The sequence below is a fragment of the Leuciscus leuciscus genome (genome assembly GCF_965113295.1).
Source record: "Leuciscus leuciscus genome assembly, chromosome: 1".
In the NCBI taxonomy this organism is placed as follows: domain Eukaryota; kingdom Metazoa; phylum Chordata; class Actinopteri; order Cypriniformes; family Leuciscidae; genus Leuciscus; species Leuciscus leuciscus.
Window position 1 is genome coordinate 13,734,112 of NC_138725.1, and position 19,664 is coordinate 13,753,775.

A 19,664-nucleotide genomic window follows, 5' to 3' on the forward strand; every position below is an offset into this window, starting at 1 on the left:
AAATTATATAATTCAATTATTTTGGCAAAGTTTTATATTCATAAGACAAAAATAAAAAAAAACTCATATATTACCTTTTATAACACTGATCTCACAGTATACGTTGAAAGCCTTTCAAACATGAGATCACAAAACAAAGTTTTTGAAAATATCTGTAACTACCTTGATATTATAAACTTTTATTTTTGCATTTATTTGTATTATGTGCATTTTATACTTACTGTTATTCTCTGGTTTACACATTTTGAGCTGTATTTACAATGTCTTGTGTAAATCTTTTTTTTTATTGCATTATACTTGAAATGTCTGTACTTGAACTAAATAATAAAATAAAAATATCATTAAAAAACAAATTAAATTATTATTTTAAAGATAAAAATGTCTCCTGACACTATTAAAGTCATGCTAGTTTGAACTTTCATTTAAAGTACATACAAACTAAAAGTAATGTTATTTTTATAATAATGGTACAGCAAGTGTTTTTGCTGTATAAAGGCATATATACGTGTTTGATCAAACACTCACCATAAAATGAAGTAAAAACAGTTTAATAAACTTTTAAGTGACATTAATCAATTAAGCAAAACAAACACCATTTTATACAAAATACATTTATTCAATTGTCATTTTTACAATTCATTTTTTGAAACGTCAATAGAATGTCATCAAAGGCTTGTGTTCTAAGTCAAAACTCATTCCTTTACTGATTCATACTGTAGTAGCAGTCCATAGAACTGAAAAACTCATTCCTTTACTGATTCATACTGTAGTAGCAGTCCATAGAACAGAAGCCATCAAACTCTTTGTCTGAATAGAATGCAGTGAAGACCCCCTTCTTTCCACTGCCGCAATATCCAGTGGTGTTTTTGTAGAGGAGTCCACAGGCATCACATCTGGTGAGCTTAAACTCCACCCTGTATTCTTTCCTCACATCCGGATTGACTGACTTCCAGTCAACGATACCTACAAGACAAAAGAAAAAATGAATTTGTAATGCAAAAAAATGAATTTAATATATTAGCTTAACTTGTTCATTTCATAAAGTAATACTTACACATACTGTCCAGCCAGGCAAAGTAAGCTTTTTTAAGAAAACCTGGATGGTGGACAGTTTCATTAAACTTTTTGCACACTAGTGACAGAGTGTGAAAGGCTTTGTCTCCTTCTTCATAAACAACATCAAGAAGAATGTGACTGAGCACCTCTGGTGGTAGCTGGAAATAAAAATATGGAAAAACTATTTTAAAATATTACATGACTCCAAATTTTTTTTTTAAAGAAATAATATTCGACAGTACATCAGCAAGGCCTCCTGTTGGGTCCATGGCTGAAAAAAAAAAAAAAAAGAATTTTCACTGGCCTTTTTTTTTTTTTTACATGTGTTATATTTCAAACTGTTTACCATACCAGTTTTGACTTCACATGAGCCTTCAACCTCAGCATCTTTTCTGTGCCTTTTTCGATCTGTAGGAGACAGAGAGAGAGAGAGAGAGAGAGAGAGAGAGAGAGAGAGAGAGACTTTTAAAACTCTTTTAATCAAACAACTAGGTTAAAAACAATATTTGCACCACAAAAAAAATAAAAAAATAAATAAAATAATAATAATAATAATAATAATAATAGTAAATAAATAAATAAATGAAATAATAATAATGACAGTAAATCACAATTTTACCAATTAAACCATAACTCTCCAAAAACATTTCTCACCACAAGAGCATTTTTCACACTCCACCTTGCATCAAACAAATCAATATTATTTGTTAATTTACAATAGGCATATTCTACAGCGACCCGGTACTTTACTAATGATTTGAACATTCCAACCAAATCAATATTTTCCCCCTCATTTTTACATGTGTGGGATTTTAGAATTGCCAACTTTGCCTGCCCTAATAGAAAGTTACCCAGAGTACACTGTGCTTTCCATTCCTTCTTGTATTTCAAGGCCAAAATAAACAGATTTTTGGTAAAAATAAACCCAAGTTCAGTGAATATTTTTTCCAACAGTTCAAACAAAGGAATTAATCTAAAACAATCAGAAAAACAATGAAAAACAGTATCAAGAACATTACAAAACGGACATGCAAATGAAACCCTTGCATTAAATTGACACAAGACTATTTGTTGCCACAGCGCAATGGAGTATTCTCCATTGGAGATCTCCAGATCTCTTAGGAATAGGGGGTTTGTACAAACACCTCCATGATGGAGCTAATTCTGTAGAAATGGATAAGTATTCTCTCCATTTGGTATCAGTGCGTCTTTTCAATTGAGCATAAAACAAAGATTTCACACACATTCCATACAACATCTTTTTTTCCACATTCTGAAACAAAATATCTTTAAATCCCTTCAATAACAACATATTTAAATCCTCATCCAATTCAGATCCTATTTCTACTCTAAGATCTGGAAAGGTCAGGGACTTTTCACCATTTTCAAAAAAAGTTTGTACAAAGGTCAAGAAAGATTGAGGAAATTATTTTTTAAGATCCTCCACGAACCCTTCAACATATCTTTCTGATCTAAGCCCAACTTGATCAGCTATTGATACAGCCGCACGCCATTGACCTTTTGTAGTATCAATTAAGTCCATTACAGTAGCTATTCCAGTCTTTAGAAACAGATCAACTACTGTACTTGAAATCGATGAGTTTATTTTAAAAAGAGAATTAAAGAATAATGGTTCCAAAACCCCATAATGTTCACTCTCCTTTCTAACCTTCTTTAACAATTGCCAAGCTTTAAACACAGACTCATAAAACTTTAAAAAACAACAACTTACTTTTGAAACAAAGGATTTTTCAATTAAGAACAACTGCTTATCTATTCCGATTCCTCCTATATCTTGGAGAATAGACAAGCTATATGCAGTCCAGGGAATCTTATCTGAACAGTATAACAATTTCTGTAACGTTTGAAGTCTCATTGTTTTAATTCTTGCTTCTAAATCTATGAGTCCTTGTCCTCCTTCAATCACTGGGAGATATAAAACCCCAGGAGGAAGCCAATGAAACCCATCCCAGAAAAAAATTGACAAAACTTTTCTGAATTGTAACAAGTAGCTCTTCAGGAGGATCCAACACTGTAAACCGGTGCCACAACATTGAGGCTGCCAAGTTATTGACAATTAAACATCTCCCTCTATAAGATAGCTTTGGAAGGATCCACCTCCACTTTTGTAGTCTGCCCGTAACTTTATCAGCTAGACCTTCCCAATTCTTTTTCATGTAAAGGTCGGTTCCCAAATGTACCCCAAGAACCTTAAAACCATCCTTAATCCAGCTACATTGTTGTGGAAGCCGAGGAGGGTCTATATTTTGCCACTCACCTAGTAGCAGGGATGTACACTTATCCCAATTAATTTTAGCAGATGTTGCTTTTTGAAAAATTTCCAAGCTAAAAATTAAAGCAGATATATCATCATTGTTTCTGATACATACAGTTACATCATCTGCATATGCTGTGAGTTTCACAGGTGGAATTTCTGGAAACCTAGGAACAACAAATCCATGCAATCGTTTCCTTAAAGATGACAGAAAAGGTTCGATAGAAATTGAGTACAAAAGTCCGGAAAGAGGGCATCCTTGCCGTATGCCTCTAGTTACTGCAAAAGGTCTAGTCAGGCAACCATTGATTCTCAGCATACTAGATGTTTCACTATATAATAATTTAACACAAGAGATAAATTGTGGCCCAAAACCAAAAGCCTTCAAAGTCTTTAGTAAATACAAATGGTCCACTCTGTCAAAAGCTTTCTCTTGATCTAGAGATAAGAGTCCAATATCAACTTGATGTGTTTTGGCAACTGTAATAATGTCTCTTATCAAAAATAGGTTGTCGAAAATTGTTCTTTTGGGGATACAGTATCACTGATCCTCATGAATTATAGTTGCCATACATTTCTTCAACCTATTGGTTATGGCTTTTGACAGTATTTTAAAATCAGTACACAGTAATGAAACAGGACGCCAATTCTTCAAGTATCCAAGATCTCCTTTTTTGGGTATTAAAGTCAGCACAGCTCTTCGACAGCTCAAGGGTAAAGTACCTTGGTTAAAGGACTCCAGAAAAACATGATACAAGTCTTGTCCAAGCACATTCCAAAAGCCCTTGTAGAACTCTGCAGACAGACCATCCAGCCCAGGTGATCTGCCACTGTTCAGCCCCAGCACAGCACTCGACAGCTCAGCAAAGGTCGGAAATCCCTCCAGCTCCTTCTTCTCAGTCGTTGACAACTGCGGAAGACCTTGAAGAAGTTCTTCAACTGCTGCATCCTCACAGTGTTCTGACTGATAGAGGTTCTCATAAAAAGAAATAGCAGAAGCTATAATTTCTCGCTGGTCAGTAGTTTCACTGCCATTAGAAAATTTCAGCTTATGGAAAAACTTCTGCTCTTTTGGCTTTTTCTCTAGTCCAAAAAAGAAGGCAGTTGGAGCATCCATTTCATTGTGCTTTAAATATCTTGTTCTCACAAGAGTTTCCTTCTCCTGTTCATCCAATAAATCCTTCAAAAGGCTTTTATTCGCTTTGATGTCAGCTGACAATAATCTGCCTCCTTTGTTGATGTAGCTTTGCTGAAGAATTTCTTGTTCCAAAATCTTCATTTTCATTTTCAAATTTTCTGTATTATGTGCAGTGTATTGTTGGCAAAAGTTTTTAATCTGCACCTTTCCCAAGTCCCACCACTGATTTAAAGATGTATAGCTAAATCTCTCTTCCCTCCAAGATTTCCACAAGAGATCAAAAGAGTGCACAAAGATGTGATCGTGCAGTAATCTGCTATTAAAGTGCCAGTGTGTCTGATAGGGTTTAGACAGCAGAACAGACATAGACATTGAAATAAAATGGTGATCTGACATAGATGTTGGTGAGATACAACTGCCATAAAATCTTCCTTTGTTACCCTTTTCAACATAAAAACGATCCAGTCTCGCAGCAGAGACCTTATTTGAATTCATTTTCAACCAAGTGTACTGTTTAACATGAGGGTAAGCCTCTCTCCACAAATCGAACAGATTGTGTCTATTAATTAAAGATTTAAAAACACCCGCTGAACTAGGATGAGGTTCCTCATGATTTCTATCTAATTTGTGATCTACAGTACAATTGAAATCACCACCTAATATAACAATGTTATCCTGAGGACATTTCAACAATTCTTCAGAAATTTTTCCAAAAAAAACACTTCGTTCACTTCCTATATTAGGAGCATAAATATTAAAAAATGAAAAACTAGTATTGTCTATTGTTATATCCGCACGCAATAGGCGTCCAGGTATTATTTCTAGAAAGTCTGGATCATTTTTTACACGTTTTGAAAATAAAAACGCAACACCAGCACTCAGATTTGTGCCATGACTAAGGCCAATGCTCCCTGACCATTCGTTTGTCCAGTCGACTTCATTACAAGCATCGGTATGTGTCTCCTGTAACATAGTTACATCTACTTTTTTAAGGTGTAAATACTTAAAGTAGTTCTCTTTTGTACATCCCTACAGCCATTTATATTTAAAGATCCAATGTTAAAGGATGCCATCAGGATTAAAAAAAAGAAAAGATACCTAATCCGATATTTTCTGTTCATCATAACTCTTTAAGGGTTTTTAAGTCTTTTTCTGACAGCACTCACAAACTTTTTAAGGCGGTAGCGCCTAGGCTGATCCAGTTCCTCTAAAGTGGCTTTCTTCATGGCAATCAGCGAGGACTCAACAAAAAGCCTTAAATCAACAAAGAACATTTCAACTTCTGGCTTTCTCTGATTTTTTGTGGCGTCTAAAAAATCATTGAGTTGTTCCACTGTATAAAATCGAGACTTTGCAAATCTCCCAACAGTACTTTCCTGTGAGTTAGCTTCAGACAATTCATCAGCAATCGACTCTGAACAATCACTGTCCGAATCACTATCCATTGCTTGCGATTTTGAAGCATCAATATCACACACATTACTACTTAAAGCCTGCGTTTCATTCAAGCCATCACTCTCTTTAGGCCGATCTTGGTCACTAGATTTCTCTAACTCAACAACAGCCTGCCCACTGTCGTTGGTTTCACTCTGTCCAGAATCAACAGTCTCAGTGATGACAACACTACAACCTTGATGCAACTGCTCTCCGATATCAGTAAGCGCGGACCTTTCAGCGCTCGGACCGGGCGCTGCGCTTTCACCAGTTTCTGCAGCCAGATCGCTAATGTTACTCTCATCATTCAAAATCTGCCCTGAATCAGATTCAACTCCATTTCTTGCCGTTTGAGCCTCTTTAACCAGAGGACAGGCTGTTTTAATGTGACCAAATTTTCCACAAACAAAACATTTCATGGACTCAGTGCTGATAAAGATCGTATAATCTTTTCCAAGCACCGTTAGTTTAACCGACACTTCAAGCGTTGCAAATTCAGCACTCAGTATCATAACAGCCTGACGTCTGAATGACATGATATGTTTCAACTCTGGGGTTTTCAAACCCAGAGGAATCATCCTAATCGTCCCAACCAACTTCCCATAACGCGCTAAAATACCTTCAAGCGCTTTATCAGAGATAAACGGGGGTACGTTTGACAACATTACTTTTTTCGAGAGGTTAGACAAGGGTAATACAGGAATAAAAACATCATGAACAGTCAAACCACACTCTACTAAATGATTGACCATTTCAACTTCTTTCAAAAAAACAACCATTGCAGACATGATGTTTTGTGCACCTATTTCTCTGCCAATTGCAACCAAAACGTTCTCAATGGACACTGATGCGTCTGCCGGCATACACTTGCACGCATGCCGAGCAGACAAACAAGAAAAGCCATCGGAGTTTGGGCCCATCTCTATCAGCTATGCTGACAGAAGTCAGCGCTCCGACTCTCTGTCCTCTAATCCAAAGCAATATTCAAAAAGGAATAAACCCAGAAAAGAAGGAAAAGTTTGAAACTCACTCAAGAACGCCACACACTCTTCAGCTCACACGCTCCCCACAGACACTCCGCACATGCGCACGAGAGAGAGAGAGAGAGAGAGAGAGAGAGAGAGAGATTACAAAATGCTAAAATGTCATTACTTTAAATTTATTAGAATTAGAATTTACCCTGAGTCTTCAAGTAGCAGTACACACCACCATTTCCTTATTCTTGACATATTAGCCTTAAAACATTACTACAATGTTTAAAATTCTGTTTTTATACTGGCTTGCAAAAAAAATGTGTAGAACAAAGATCTGAAGACTCACCTCAGAAAAGTCAAAAGCCACCCCCAGAGAAATGTACAGGCCATACTGAAATTCAAAGGCTACTTGTTTAGACCTTTTTTTATTTGGTTTCTAAATTAAACTGATGTTACTGTCATATAAAAACTCACCATGAGCACAAAGACTACACAATTATTGGAGAAATGCTGCATTGGAATCTCCTGGATAAGGTTTGCAAGCAAATCAAGAAATGGAAAAAAGCAAGTAAGCAAGAAAGCAATTAATTTAATTGTGTACTAGAAGAATAAGTGATGATTCAAAAACTTACTGGAAGATCCTTACAGGAGATCTCAGTCCAATGGCCAGGAATGACAGTCTGAGCAACCCTCCTATTAAGTGATTTTTAGAAATTGAGAAATTATGTTGAAATTCAAAATCAACAAAACACGCCCCTATTCAAAAGGCATCTCACCCCTATCTTTATAACACTGCTGCTAAACTTATGAACACACTATACAACAGTCCCCCATTTTGATTGTGTACGCCCCTTACTGTTGATTGGTTATTAGTGTTTTGGTACTTTCAACGTTAATAAACTTAAATGACCTCATATAATTCACATCAGACATTAACACAAGAACGTCACAAATGAAGAAAAAAAGAAAAATGCTGAATGGTTTAGAACTGAACCACCATACAGCAGCTGAGAACATTTGAACAAGAACTGTTCAACTGGAACTTCTGAACATGAACTACTGAGCTATGTAAAAGACCTGTACACTTGACTGTATCTTCCATCACTCAGACCACTCGCGCACAGTGAATCAAGAAAAAACACCTGTTTCAGCTTTGGGCGCAAAATCTGAAAATGGTTGTTAAAAAAAACACAAAATACAGAAATCAATTTGACATGGATAAAAATGTCTTCATGACTTACACAAAGCATCCAGTGTGACTTGATCCAAGATGGAAATAGAATGCAGTCTTTTGTAGAAGCATCAACCTATCACAAATAAATATAATACAAAATGGTGCACAATGTTTATTTTGCTCTGTGAAATCTTTTTGGACACTTTGAAAGAATGCTTACAACATATATGCCACATAAAATGTCAATAGCAATAATACATCGAAACAGTCAATGAAATCCAAAGTATGTATGCTAAAATAACAAATCCTAACTACAATATTACTGTTGGAAAAAATATATATAATTGCTTACAGGGATATGTAACATGGGATCTGCACAAAGTGGGGGAATCAGCGTTGAATTCACATAGCTGTTAGACGTCCAGACTTGGATGCCCTAATTACAGAAACATACACATTTCTTCATAATAGCTTTTTGCATTTTATTCACACTACAAGCAATGACATTTTACCTGCAATTTGCTGAGGTCTTCAATTTTCTTGAAACAGCAATTCAGAATCTGTTAAGATATCACAGCTTCACTTAAAAACAGGAACATTTTTGAAAAGTAAATTGGATCAAAGAAATTTAAGATGATCCTAACTGTTGCCTCCACATTGCGTTCCAATCCCAAGGTCTGAAAATCTTCTCGCATCAGGGTTGTAGAATATACACGTGCCACATGTTCTCTCCCATTTTGCTTTGTGTCTAAAATATGTGTGAGCTATTTGGGGGAGGGACATTATCAACATACATTACAAAATGTTTGAGGCTACTTGAGCCTACTTGAGGCTTCATCAGCTTAAAGGGATACTTCACCGTTTTTTCATATTAAACTATGTTATTCCCTTAACTAAGATGAGTTGATGCATACCTTCTCTCATCTCAGTGCGTGCACTCAATCGCTCAGGCGCGCGGTGACACTTTGAAAGCACTTAGCTTACCCCAGTTCATTCATTAGGGACCAAACAGAGATGAAGTTAGAAGTGACCAAACACATAAGCATTTTCCCTATTTAAATACAGTTACACGACCAAGTATGGTGACAAAATATAACGTGGCGCTTTTCTAAGCGGGTAAAAAGGATAACTATAATGTATGGCGGAATAGCACTTGAAGTTGGAAGCACTTTGACTTGGCGCAGTAAAAAGTCACGTTCGTTCTAATGACAGAAGTGAGAGGGAGAGGATTTTACAAGCGTGACTTTTTACTGCGCCGAGTCGAAGTGCTATCAAAGTGTCGCCGTGCACCAGAGCGATTAAAGGGATAGTTCACCCAAAAATGAAAATTGTGTCATCATTTACTCACCCTCAAGTTGTTCCAAACCTATATGACTTTCCTCTCCTGAACACAAAAGATGATATTTTAAAGAAGGTTGGTAATTAAACAGTTGCTGGTCCCCATTGACTTCCATAGTATTTTTTTTTTCCTACTATGGAAGTCAATGGGGTCCATCAGTCGTTTGGTTACCGACTTTCTTCAAAATGTCTTTTGTGTTCAGCAGAAGAAAGAAAGTCATACAGGTTTGGAACAACTTGAGGGAGAGTAAATGACAGCATTTTCATTTTTGGGTAAACTATCCCTTTAAGTGCACGCACTGAGACGAGAGAGGTATGCATCAACTCAACTTAGTTAAGGGAATAACAGTTTAATATGAAAAAACGGTGAAGTATCCCTTTAAAAGATTTCAGAGCAAATCACCTTTTCTTCGCTGAATGGTTGCTCCCACCCAGTCTTGTTGAGCATTACATCCTTCAGCCCTGTCACAGACGCCTTGTCTGTACTTGGCTCATCATCCATTTTGACTGTGCTTTTACTTAAAGTCCCTAGCAATAAAGCATGTGAGTGTCATCTAACCCCAGTGTCAAATAACATTTCTGGAGAAGACAAATAATGACATTAAATTGCATTATGAAAAATTAAGTTTACCTGCAAGTGCTTGGCCATGCTCTTCCAGGACAACCTGAGTGCAACCAACTTCTCGCATCAGGGTTGTAGAACAAACACGTGACACATGTTCACTCCCGTTTTGCTTTATGTCCAAAACACGTGTGAATTAAAAACATTATCAACAAACATTACAAAATGTTTCAGGCTACTCATTCCTCAGCTTTTAAGATTTCAACCTTCATAGAGCAATCACCTTTTCTTCGCTGAATGGTTGCTCCCAGCTGGTCTTGTTGAGCATTACATCCTTCAGCCCTGTCACAGACGCCTTGTCTGTACTTGGCTCATCATCCATTTCGACTGTGCTTTTACTTAAAGTCCCTAACAATAAAGCATGTGAGTGTCATCTAACCCCAGTGTCAAATAACATTTCTGGAGAAGACAAATAATGACATTAAATTGCATTATGAAAAATTAAGTTTACCTGCAAGTGCTTGGCCATGCTCATCCAGGACAACCTGACTGCAACCAACAGCCTTGGTAAGCTGTTCTGTAAACCTAGTGTTAATCGCAATGTTGTAGTGGTGCAGCAGTTTTCGCATAAGAAACAAGTGATTTGTTGGCTTCATAACATTTAGGAAGTAATTGTTTTTTCTCATTTGAGAAAACAACTGCTCCGCACACTGAGAATTAACTCTTCCAGCCAACTCAGGCACAAGCTGTATTTTACGAAGTTTATCACGGGGATCCTTTGTGTTGTTTTCATGGAATCTGTCAGAAAGTACATAGTGATCAGATGAGCCAGTTAATGGATGCCCATTCACATCATCAGGCATTTTCTTCTCTTTGAGCCATTCCAATGAAATCTTAAGTCTTCCCTCTTCTGCTGCTGCAATATTGGCATCATTTGGCTCCAAAAGCCGACCCTCGTGTGGGCTGAAGGGAATCATGTTTGGATTGCGGAGATTTGCATGAGTGGAAAGTCCTCTTGCAAAGTCATAAATGGTTATGTTGGGAAGGTGTTTCCAGGACAGCAACATGTCAGCGAAGTCCCTTGGACTTTCAGCTCTTACCAGGACTTTAATGCTGTTAACGACACCGCAGGGGCACATAACAACTGCCCAGCCACCTAAGTGATAGATTGTTTCAAATTAATGATTGCAGCACTTAAAGTAAAAAAATAAGTAAAAAAAATAAAGAAATGTGTGTTTTCCATTATAAATTAAGATATATCTGTGCATACAAACCTGATGCACCCCAAACCTTTTGAAAAATTTTGTCATATGATGATCTGTTTTGCATTTCACTCCTCAGTCTCATTATGAGGTCCATCTTTGATCCCTTGTTATCTAAGGGCGTTTTTCCACTGGGTTCGTTTGCTGCGGTCCGAACCCGAGTGCGCTAGTTCCCGGCGCCCCCCGCAGTGTTGGTCTGGTTTCACACTCAATTAGTTGTATCGAACCCAGGTGCGTTTGCAGTGATCTTACGTCATCGCAAACGCACACGGAAAACGCATGGAGAATACAACTCGACTGAGCATAGCTGTAATTTGTCTGTTTTTTTGGTGCTATTATGCACAACATAGTGAGAGACAACTACGTTTATGTTCATTACATGGTGTAATTCAGCACATATCCAGGGGACGCCGTGTTTCTGCTGCTCGCAGAAGATTTTTCACTGATGCGACAGTGATACGCATGCGCGGGATAGTATACTTCCTGAACAAGCACGCACCCGAGTCCGTGTTGCTTGCACATTAACGCGAACCGCGCCACGGTTCGGGAGCAACCGAGCTCAGACCACCTCCTCCAGGTAGTCTCGGGTTCGGTACTCTAGTGCGCACCCGGGTCCGATGACAGCGTTCACATTAGCGATTTTTCATGCAAACCGTGCCCCGGTCCGCACTAAACTGCCAGTGTGAAAGCGCCCTTTCCCAGTGGTTCCCAAACCTGTCCTGCCGGCACCCCAACACTGCACATTTTCTTTGTCTCTCTAATCAAACACACCTGATTCAACTCATCAGCTCATTAACCCATGTGATAATGAGCTGATGAGTTGAATCAGGTGTGTTTGATTAGAGAGACAAAGAAAACGTGCAGTGTTGGGGTGCCGGTAGGACAGGTTTGGGAACCATTGATCTAACCCACATGATGCACATAACTGTCGGACAGCAGCCACCTATGAATTAAACCAACAAAAAGAATTTATTAGAAATAAACAATGACAATAGAATACTGTTACAAAAAGGTAAACAAAACAACACTACACCTTCAGTGACATCAGCTCATCAATAAGCCTTTCCTCAGTTACTGGAACTTCAGATGCAGGATTAGGATTTGATGAATGTACTTTCTCCCATTCTGTATTTAAGACAGAGCCAGACTTCCTAGTATTCGATCCAATCCAGGGAGCCCAAAGGTGATAACTTGGTTTGACTGCAAAAGGATTGGGGTTTCCAGCTGCAAAAACAAAACAAAACAAAAAAACAAGTCATAATGTTGTTGCCAGTGATAACTCCACTTTTATTTCTAAAGTTTAACAACAAAATAAAGTTATACATAAATATAAATATAAATGAATTAATATGTAATAATAGATCATGTCATGGGGTACACTCATAGCAGGTGTTTCTGGGATGTTTTTTCTAATTTGTGTGTGTGCATGTTGCATCCATGTGTAATGTCTCCCAGTGTAAAAGTTTAGGCATAATACCAGATAAAACAAATACCTGTGTCTGTGTAGTACTTTGATCCAAATGAATAAAATAACTTACTCTCCACAAGACCTCTTGCAATAATCTCCAATCGCAGTGAATTCCAAAAAGCCTCCACATCCACCTGTCCATCAAAGTTTGCTGGTGGTTCTTCTATTTCACTGACTAACAAAATAAAATTACAAATACAGTGCCAATTCAAAACTTATAAAACATCACTATTTTTAATGATTTGAAGGAAGTCTCTTATGATCATCAAGTCTGCATTTATTGGAGCAGAAATTCCAATTTAAAATTATGGCATTCTATTTTAATATACCATCAAAAATGATTTCAGTGTTAGTCATTTATTTTTATTTCATTATTATTTCAGTGTCAGTCATCAGTGTCACATGATCTAAATGTAATTTATTATGACTTATCAATGTGAAAATATTTTTTATAACCTGTGATACTTTTTCAGGATTATTTGATGAATAAAAGACAGCTCAACTCAAAACTTCAATTGATGATTGATTCTAATAAGTTACATGCAAGTCAGGATATTTCAAATTCTAATTAGATCTGTATCATACCTGGCATGCTAAAAGCTGCTTTTCGATGAGCATCCATGATAACAACAGAGGGATGGAATCCACACTTTAAGCAGGAAAACTGGTAGTTGTGATCAGTTAATGCTTCAAAGTGCAAATAAGCACAAAGCACCGTTTTACTTGGGTAAACCACTCCATTGGATATTGAAAGTGCTTTACAGACTCTTTCAACAGCGGTGTGAGACTAAAGAGGAAAAATTAGGTATTGACATTGTTGTGACAATAACATTAAATACTGTAAAGCAGGGGTGTCCAATCCTGCTCCTGAACGGCCACTGTCCTGCAGAGTTTAGCTCCAAACCTACCGGTAATTAATAAAGTCTGGTCCAGCTGATCAGGTTCTTACTAGGAATACAAAACACTTCCTGGCAAGTGTGTTAAGAAAAGTTGGAGCTAAACTGCAGGACAGCAGCCCTTCAGGACTGAGTTTGGACAACCTGCAATAAATAAAGCAATCCACAATACCTGCAAAAAACTCCGAAGCATAAGACAAAATTTCAAACTGAGTATGATGTGGTCATCATAGTTATGCAAACCAGTGCTCCATTCTTGATAGCGATATGCAAGTCCACACACTGGGCATGTCTTGCAATAGGTTTCAACACCTAAAAACAAAAACAAACAAAATAAGCAGCTAATCTTAACACACATTATTGAAGTAAGAATTTACTACTAACAAATAAATACCAACCTTCAATTATTCCAACTGTTGTGACAATTTTAGCTTTATTAGAGATGAGCAAAGGATCACTAAGGGGTTCCGAACACGATGAACAGTGCATTTCATCTGGAACCAAAACTTTTGAGAATTCCTTTTCATCTAAATTGGTTGCTGAGATGGGTAAGGAAGAAGGTATTGTTTTCTTTGTAAAGATATACTGCACCATTTTCTTGAGGTCCTCATTTTTTGGAGGGTACACAATGTTCTCAGTATAGTCTTTTTCTGAATCAGAAAGTCCATTGCCAGTGGACACAGGAGTCTTACAGGTCAATTCCACCTCTGTGCTCTTCACTCTTTGGAACATTTTTCTGTTGGTTTGGAAAAGATACCATTTGCACACAGCCTTGTGTATACAGGAGCGTCTTGGCCGAGTACAAGGGCAATGCCATGTGTTGTTTTTTGCATTATAAACAACCATGATTCTTCCCAATCGGTTATAGAATGAAACTTTTGGCTCAAAAACTGACACATAGTGCATATAGGATGGACCACCAAGAGTCACATGGGATGCAAAACACACATTTTGTTCTTCAGCTTTTTTCTGAGCATTTAAGCACTGTCTTTTGCGTTCCTCTGAAAACCATTTGTGCTGTACCATTTCTCTTAAAGCCTCTTCATGCAGGACAACATTTCCAGCATCAGATCTGCAGTAATCCACTGATTTTAAGTGTGTACACTGACAAGATCGCAGACATCAAGTTCACAAGTCACCTTGTGTGAAATGCCCCATGTTTTTTTGATAACATGAATGGGTATACAAGGGCCTTTAGACGATTTTGCAACAGCAAAAACTGCATTTTTTGGGTCAATACACTGACTTTGAAGGTGAGACTGTGCAGTGATATCAGGTTCAATATTCAAGTGTGCCCTTTGTATATGTTTCTTGAGTTTTTTTTTTAAAACGCACAGATTACAGTGGGGACAACATAATCTTTGCCCCTGTTCTCTACGAACATATTTCAAGCGGGTTTTATCGGTGGCATCACAAAGAGGTGAAAAAGACACCGTTTTGGTCACTTGCGGAGCGGTGTCGTCACTTTGAGCAGGAAAACTAACTGACTGGACCATCTTTGACGCTGTGTCACTACTGGGAGGAGACAAAGAAGCACACTGGACCATCTTTGGAGCTGTGTCACTACTGGGAGGAGACAAAGATGCCCACTGGACCATGTTTGGAGCTGTGTCACTACTCTGAGGAGACAAAGACGCACACTGGACCATGTTTGGAGCTGTGTCACTACTCTGAGGAGACAAAGACGCACACTGGACCATGTTTGGAGCTGTGTCACTACTCTGAGGAGACAAAGACGCACACTGGACCATGTTTGGAGCTGTGTCACTACTGGGAGGAGACAAAGATGCCCACTGGACCATGTTTGGAGCTGTGTCACTACTCTGAGGAGACAAAGACGCACACTGGACCATGTTTGGAGCTGTGTCACTACTCTGAGGAGACAAAGACGCACACTGGACCATGTTTGGAGCTGTGTCACTACTGGGAGGAGACAAAGATGCCCACTGGACCATGTTTGGAGCTGTGTCACTACTCTGAGGAGACAAAGACGCACACTGGACCGGTTTTGGAGCTGTGTCACTACTGGGAGGAGACAAAGATGCACACTGGACCATGTTTGGAGCTGTGTCACTACTCTGAGGAGACAAAGACGCACACTGGACCGGTTTTGGAGCTGTGTCACTACTGGGAGGAGACAAAGATGCACACTGGACCGGTTTTGGAGCTGTGCCACTACTGGGAGGAGACAAAGATGCACACTGGACCGGTTTTGGAGCTGTGCCACTACTGGGAGGAGACAAAGATGCACACTGGACCGGTTTTGGAGCTGTGTCACTACTCTGAGGAGACAAAGACGCACACTGGACCATCTTTGGAGCTGTGTCACTACTCTGAGGAGACAAAGACGCACACTGGACCGGTTTTGGAGCTGTGTCACTACTCTGAGGAGACAAAGACGCACACTGGACCATCTTTGGAGCTGTGTCACTACTCTGAGGAGACAAAGATGCACACTGGACCGGTTTTGGAGCTGTGTCACTACTGGGAGGAGACAAAGATGCACACTGGACCGGTTTTGGAGCTGTGCCACTACTGGGAGGAGACAAAGATGCACACTGGACCGGTTTTGGAGCTGTGCCACTACTGGGAGGAGACAAAGATGCACACTGGACCATCTTTGGAGCTGTGTCACTACTCTGAGGAGACAAAGACGCACACTGGACCATATTTGGAGCTGTGTCACTACTGGGAGGAGACAAAGATGCCCACTGGACCATCTTTGAAGCTGTGTCACTACTGGGAGGAGACAAAGACGCACACTGGACCATATTTGGAGCTGTGTCACTACTCTGAGGAGACAAAGATGCACACTGGACCATCTTTGAAGCTGTGTCACTACTGGGAGGAGACAAAGATGCACACTGGACCATCTTTGAAGCTGAGTCACTACTCTGAGGAGACAAAAAAGCACACTGGACCGGTTTTGGAGATGTGTCACTACTCTGATGAGACAAAGGCACCATCTGTTTGACTACTTTGCACATATTTATGTGCTTTATAAAATCAGACTTTTTAATTAGGGTTTTTGAGCAGTGGAAGCAGTGAAAGTGCTTGGTTTGTCTGCATTCCAAGTGGCAGTCAAAGATGATCAAATCTAAAAGAATCATAAACATCAAACACAATTTAAAATAGGAAAATTCATATATAAAGCAAAACATGTTTGTCATAAATTACTAATTATGATACGTAACATCACCGTTCACATTATTATCTATAACCTTAACAAGTTATAACAGGCATGCATATCACAACTGAACTATACTTACGTTCATGGCGAACCGCGCGAAGTCTGTGGCTTTGCAAATGACTGTGTATGTTGTGATATTCACATGGTCTAAAAACACTGAGAGCACAGAACGGACATCGATATAAATCGCCGACTCTGATGTCTTCGATGCAAATGGACTCATTAATTCTTCTCACTGTAACATGTGTCTGTCAACAACAATTAAATAATTACCCAAGCTGAAAGATGTAAAGCAAAGAGAACCACAAATTATATCGCACGGCACATGTATTACCTCCGCCATCTTCTTTCCGTCTAAAGGAAATGACGATTTTTTTTAGCTAAAGGAAATGACGTATAACTATGGTTACTGCTGATTGGCCAACGCAGTTGCCAGGAGGAAACTCCTTTGACCAATGAGAAACCTCTTGCCACGCCCCTACCTCCTGCCACGCCCCTACCTCTTGCCACGCCCATTACTCCAAGCTGCAGCTACCCCTGTCTCCTCGACGCTGAAACTCTTCTTCTTCTTCTTGTCGGATTCCGGCAGTGTAGACGCTGCTGAGCGTATTACTGCCCTCCACAGGTCAAAGTTTGACCTAAATTCTCACATACAGTCCTGTATCATGCAAGAACTGAAGAACTGCCTTGGAGATCAGTTTATGCTCGTCACTGTGACCAAACAGAGATAAAGGAGAAAAAGCCTTAACTCCAAGTCCTGCAAGTTTAATAAAGAATATATTTATTTCTGTCCTATACCTTCTGCATTATAGGAAAACATGCCCTACTGTCTCAAGACTCCCACAAGCCAGAAACATGCTTTCCTACAATGCACAAAGAATAATTCAACCCACAGTGCCCCAACCTCAATCTACACATTTTAACTGAGTCCCAACGGGACAAAATGTTAAATGAACAACTTTTCCTAACTTTAGGTTGAATGGAAAAGTAGTGTCTACCCCTAATTTCCTTTTCCCACCCTCTCTGCCATTCATTTATTAAGCCCTCTTTCATTTGTTCCCTCAGTTCAACTCTCCCTAATAATAAATGGACATCTACTTCTCTTCCTAAGCTCTCCTTTGCAATTTTATCCACCCGCTCATTCCCCCTCACCCCAGCATGCCCGGGAACCCAGCAAAAACTGATGTTGCATTCAAACCTAATTCTAAAAAACACATTCAAAATGTCATTTAAAATGTCAGGACGAGCTTTAGATTTTCCTTCTTTTAAATTTTCTAGAGCAGCTGCAGAATCAGAGCAAATAATGACCTCTCTAGGTTTTACTTCCTCAATCCACCATAGAGCCCATAAAATTGCCATTAATTCAGCAGTGAGAACAGAACTTCCATTAGAAATACGTCGACCAATTTCCAACCCTAACTGTTCCACATATACCCCAAATCCAGCTTTCCCACTAACTGGATCTCTAGATCCATCTGTAAAAACAATCATAGTATTCTCACTGATTGAATTAAGATATTCCTCTATTTTTGGTGCCACCTCCCATTTATCTTTTTCCTGAAGAAAACCAAGCTCAACAGACATTTCAGGCAGCACCCAATAGGGCATAGGTAACCAATTTGTGTGTTCTACAATACCTCCTTGGTCCATGCTCACCTTCCCTGCCCACTGATTTACTATGACAAAAAAATAAATTATTGTATCTATTATCTCCAGCAACCTCTTGCAACAGACACCTTGCTGGGAAGGTATGCTTACACCAGTGTTGCCAGATCTCGCAAGACAAATAAGCAACCAGGCCCGTGAAAACAAGCCCAAAACAAGCGACTTTTTTACGGAGCACCCCTAGGTTCCGAGAAGAGAAAAATAAATAAACTGTGTGCACGGTTTTTAAACTGTGGGTACAGATTGTCAATTGACATCCATGTGGACAGATTGGTAAACTGTGCGCAGTTCTTTTAAAACCTAATATCATATATCAGAGATTTTGAAGTCCCATGTATTTCCCCATTCCTCTACAGATACACTCTTTGTATCTGTTTTAAAACAAACTCTACATTATGCCCTCTTTTCCAAACGGCCCCGTCATCTGCAAATAAAGATAACCCAAATCCTCTCTCTATTTTAACAAAGATATCATTAATCATTATATTAAATAAAACTGGACTTATTACACTACCCTATGGGGTTCCATTCTCTATGTCCACAGTCTTTGAACTAACACTACCAACCTTTACTTGAATTGTTCTTTTCATTAAAAATTCCTTTATCCAATTAAAGATTCGTCCCCTAACTCCCATGCCTAACTCCCATGTCAAACGGACAGATTGGTAAACTGTGCGCAGTTTTGCAAAACTGTACACACGGTAGCCTACAGTTTATTAATTTTTCTCCCCCCTGAGCTTCAGGACATTATTTACACAGTAAACCTGATAATTAAAAATTAAACTAAAATTAAAATTTGCACACAAATAAATATCATCCTGAATTCACAAATTCTTTATTTATTATTGCAGGGACTGCAGAAGATCCCATTTTTAAATAACTATAACCCAGAAACAGGAGCAATTATTGATAATCTAGTGTGCAGCAATAAAGTGGCTCCTGCTCTGATAAACAAATGAGTGAGTTAGAAAAGACTTAAATAAACTAAACTGGTTTAAAAACCATTCCAGTCAAAACCATTTGAACAGGTGAGGATGAGGCTTGGTCTAAAACATTTTTCTTAAGACGCATAACACTTAAGCCTCATTATATATGAAGAATAACACCACCATTATCTTTCTCTTTCTCCCAGTCTGTTATATTTCTTCCCGTATTTCGCCCACTTTGTCCCGGGCATTTTTGTTCCTCAAAAAACTCTCCTACAGTCCAGTCACCATCAGTCGCGACTCGCG

The 19,664-nt window shown here is 38.7% G+C and overlaps 1 protein-coding gene and 2 long non-coding RNA genes across 4 annotated transcripts; all 3 read right to left on the reverse strand.

Annotated features, from left to right (window-relative positions):
- Positions 1–748: 748 nt before the first annotated feature.
- LOC309502524 (uncharacterized protein) lies at positions 749–10,140 on the reverse strand. Of its 2 annotated transcripts, XR_014207336.1 has the most exons (12): positions 10,021–10,140; positions 9,793–9,917; positions 8,696–8,815; positions 8,564–8,611; positions 8,404–8,487; positions 8,119–8,184; positions 7,510–7,570; positions 7,083–7,138; positions 1,408–1,464; positions 1,299–1,327; positions 1,061–1,214; positions 749–963 (listed from the first exon to the last, which is right to left on the reverse strand). XR_014207336.1 is itself a non-coding variant. In XM_082174924.1 (8 exons), exons 1-7 carry the CDS (start codon positions 10,076–10,078, stop codon positions 7,532–7,534), a joined length of 540 nt encoding a protein of 179 aa, XP_082031050.1. In that variant the 5' UTR covers positions 10,079–10,140; the 3' UTR covers positions 7,387–7,402; positions 7,510–7,531. The 2 variants fall into 2 exon arrangements, 1 of the variants encoding a protein (XP_082031050.1); XM_082174924.1 differs by lacking the exons at positions 749–963; positions 1,061–1,214; positions 1,299–1,327; positions 1,408–1,464; positions 7,083–7,138 and adding an exon at positions 7,387–7,402.
- A 94-nt stretch (positions 10,141–10,234) lies between these two features.
- LOC309503276 lies at positions 10,235–11,329 on the reverse strand. The gene is made up of 3 exons (XR_014207593.1): positions 11,226–11,329; positions 10,463–11,107; positions 10,235–10,359 (listed from the first exon to the last, which is right to left on the reverse strand). It is a non-coding gene; the product is annotated as an uncharacterized lncRNA (long non-coding RNA).
- Positions 11,330–16,100: 4,771 nt separating this feature from the next.
- On the reverse strand, positions 16,101–17,305 carry LOC309492953. The gene is made up of 3 exons (XR_014203756.1): positions 17,102–17,305; positions 16,847–17,015; positions 16,101–16,674 (listed from the first exon to the last, which is right to left on the reverse strand). It is a non-coding gene; the product is annotated as an uncharacterized lncRNA (long non-coding RNA).
- Positions 17,306–19,664: the final 2,359 nt, after the last annotated feature.

Excerpts from the sequence above, each read along its gene's own strand:
- LOC309502524 (XM_082174924.1), bottom strand. The coding sequence starts at position 10,078 with ATGCGAGAAGTTGGTTGCACTCAGGTTGTCCTGGAAGAGCATGGCCAA. Across the intron at positions 8,816-9,792 it reads AACCATTCAGCGAAGAAAAG|CTCACACATATTTTAGACAC; the intron begins GTGATTTGCTCT and ends TCCCCCAAATAG. Across the intron at positions 8,488-8,563 it reads AAGACCTCAGCAAATTGCAG|GGCATCCAAGTCTGGACGTC; the intron begins GTAAAATGTCAT and ends TTCTGTAATTAG.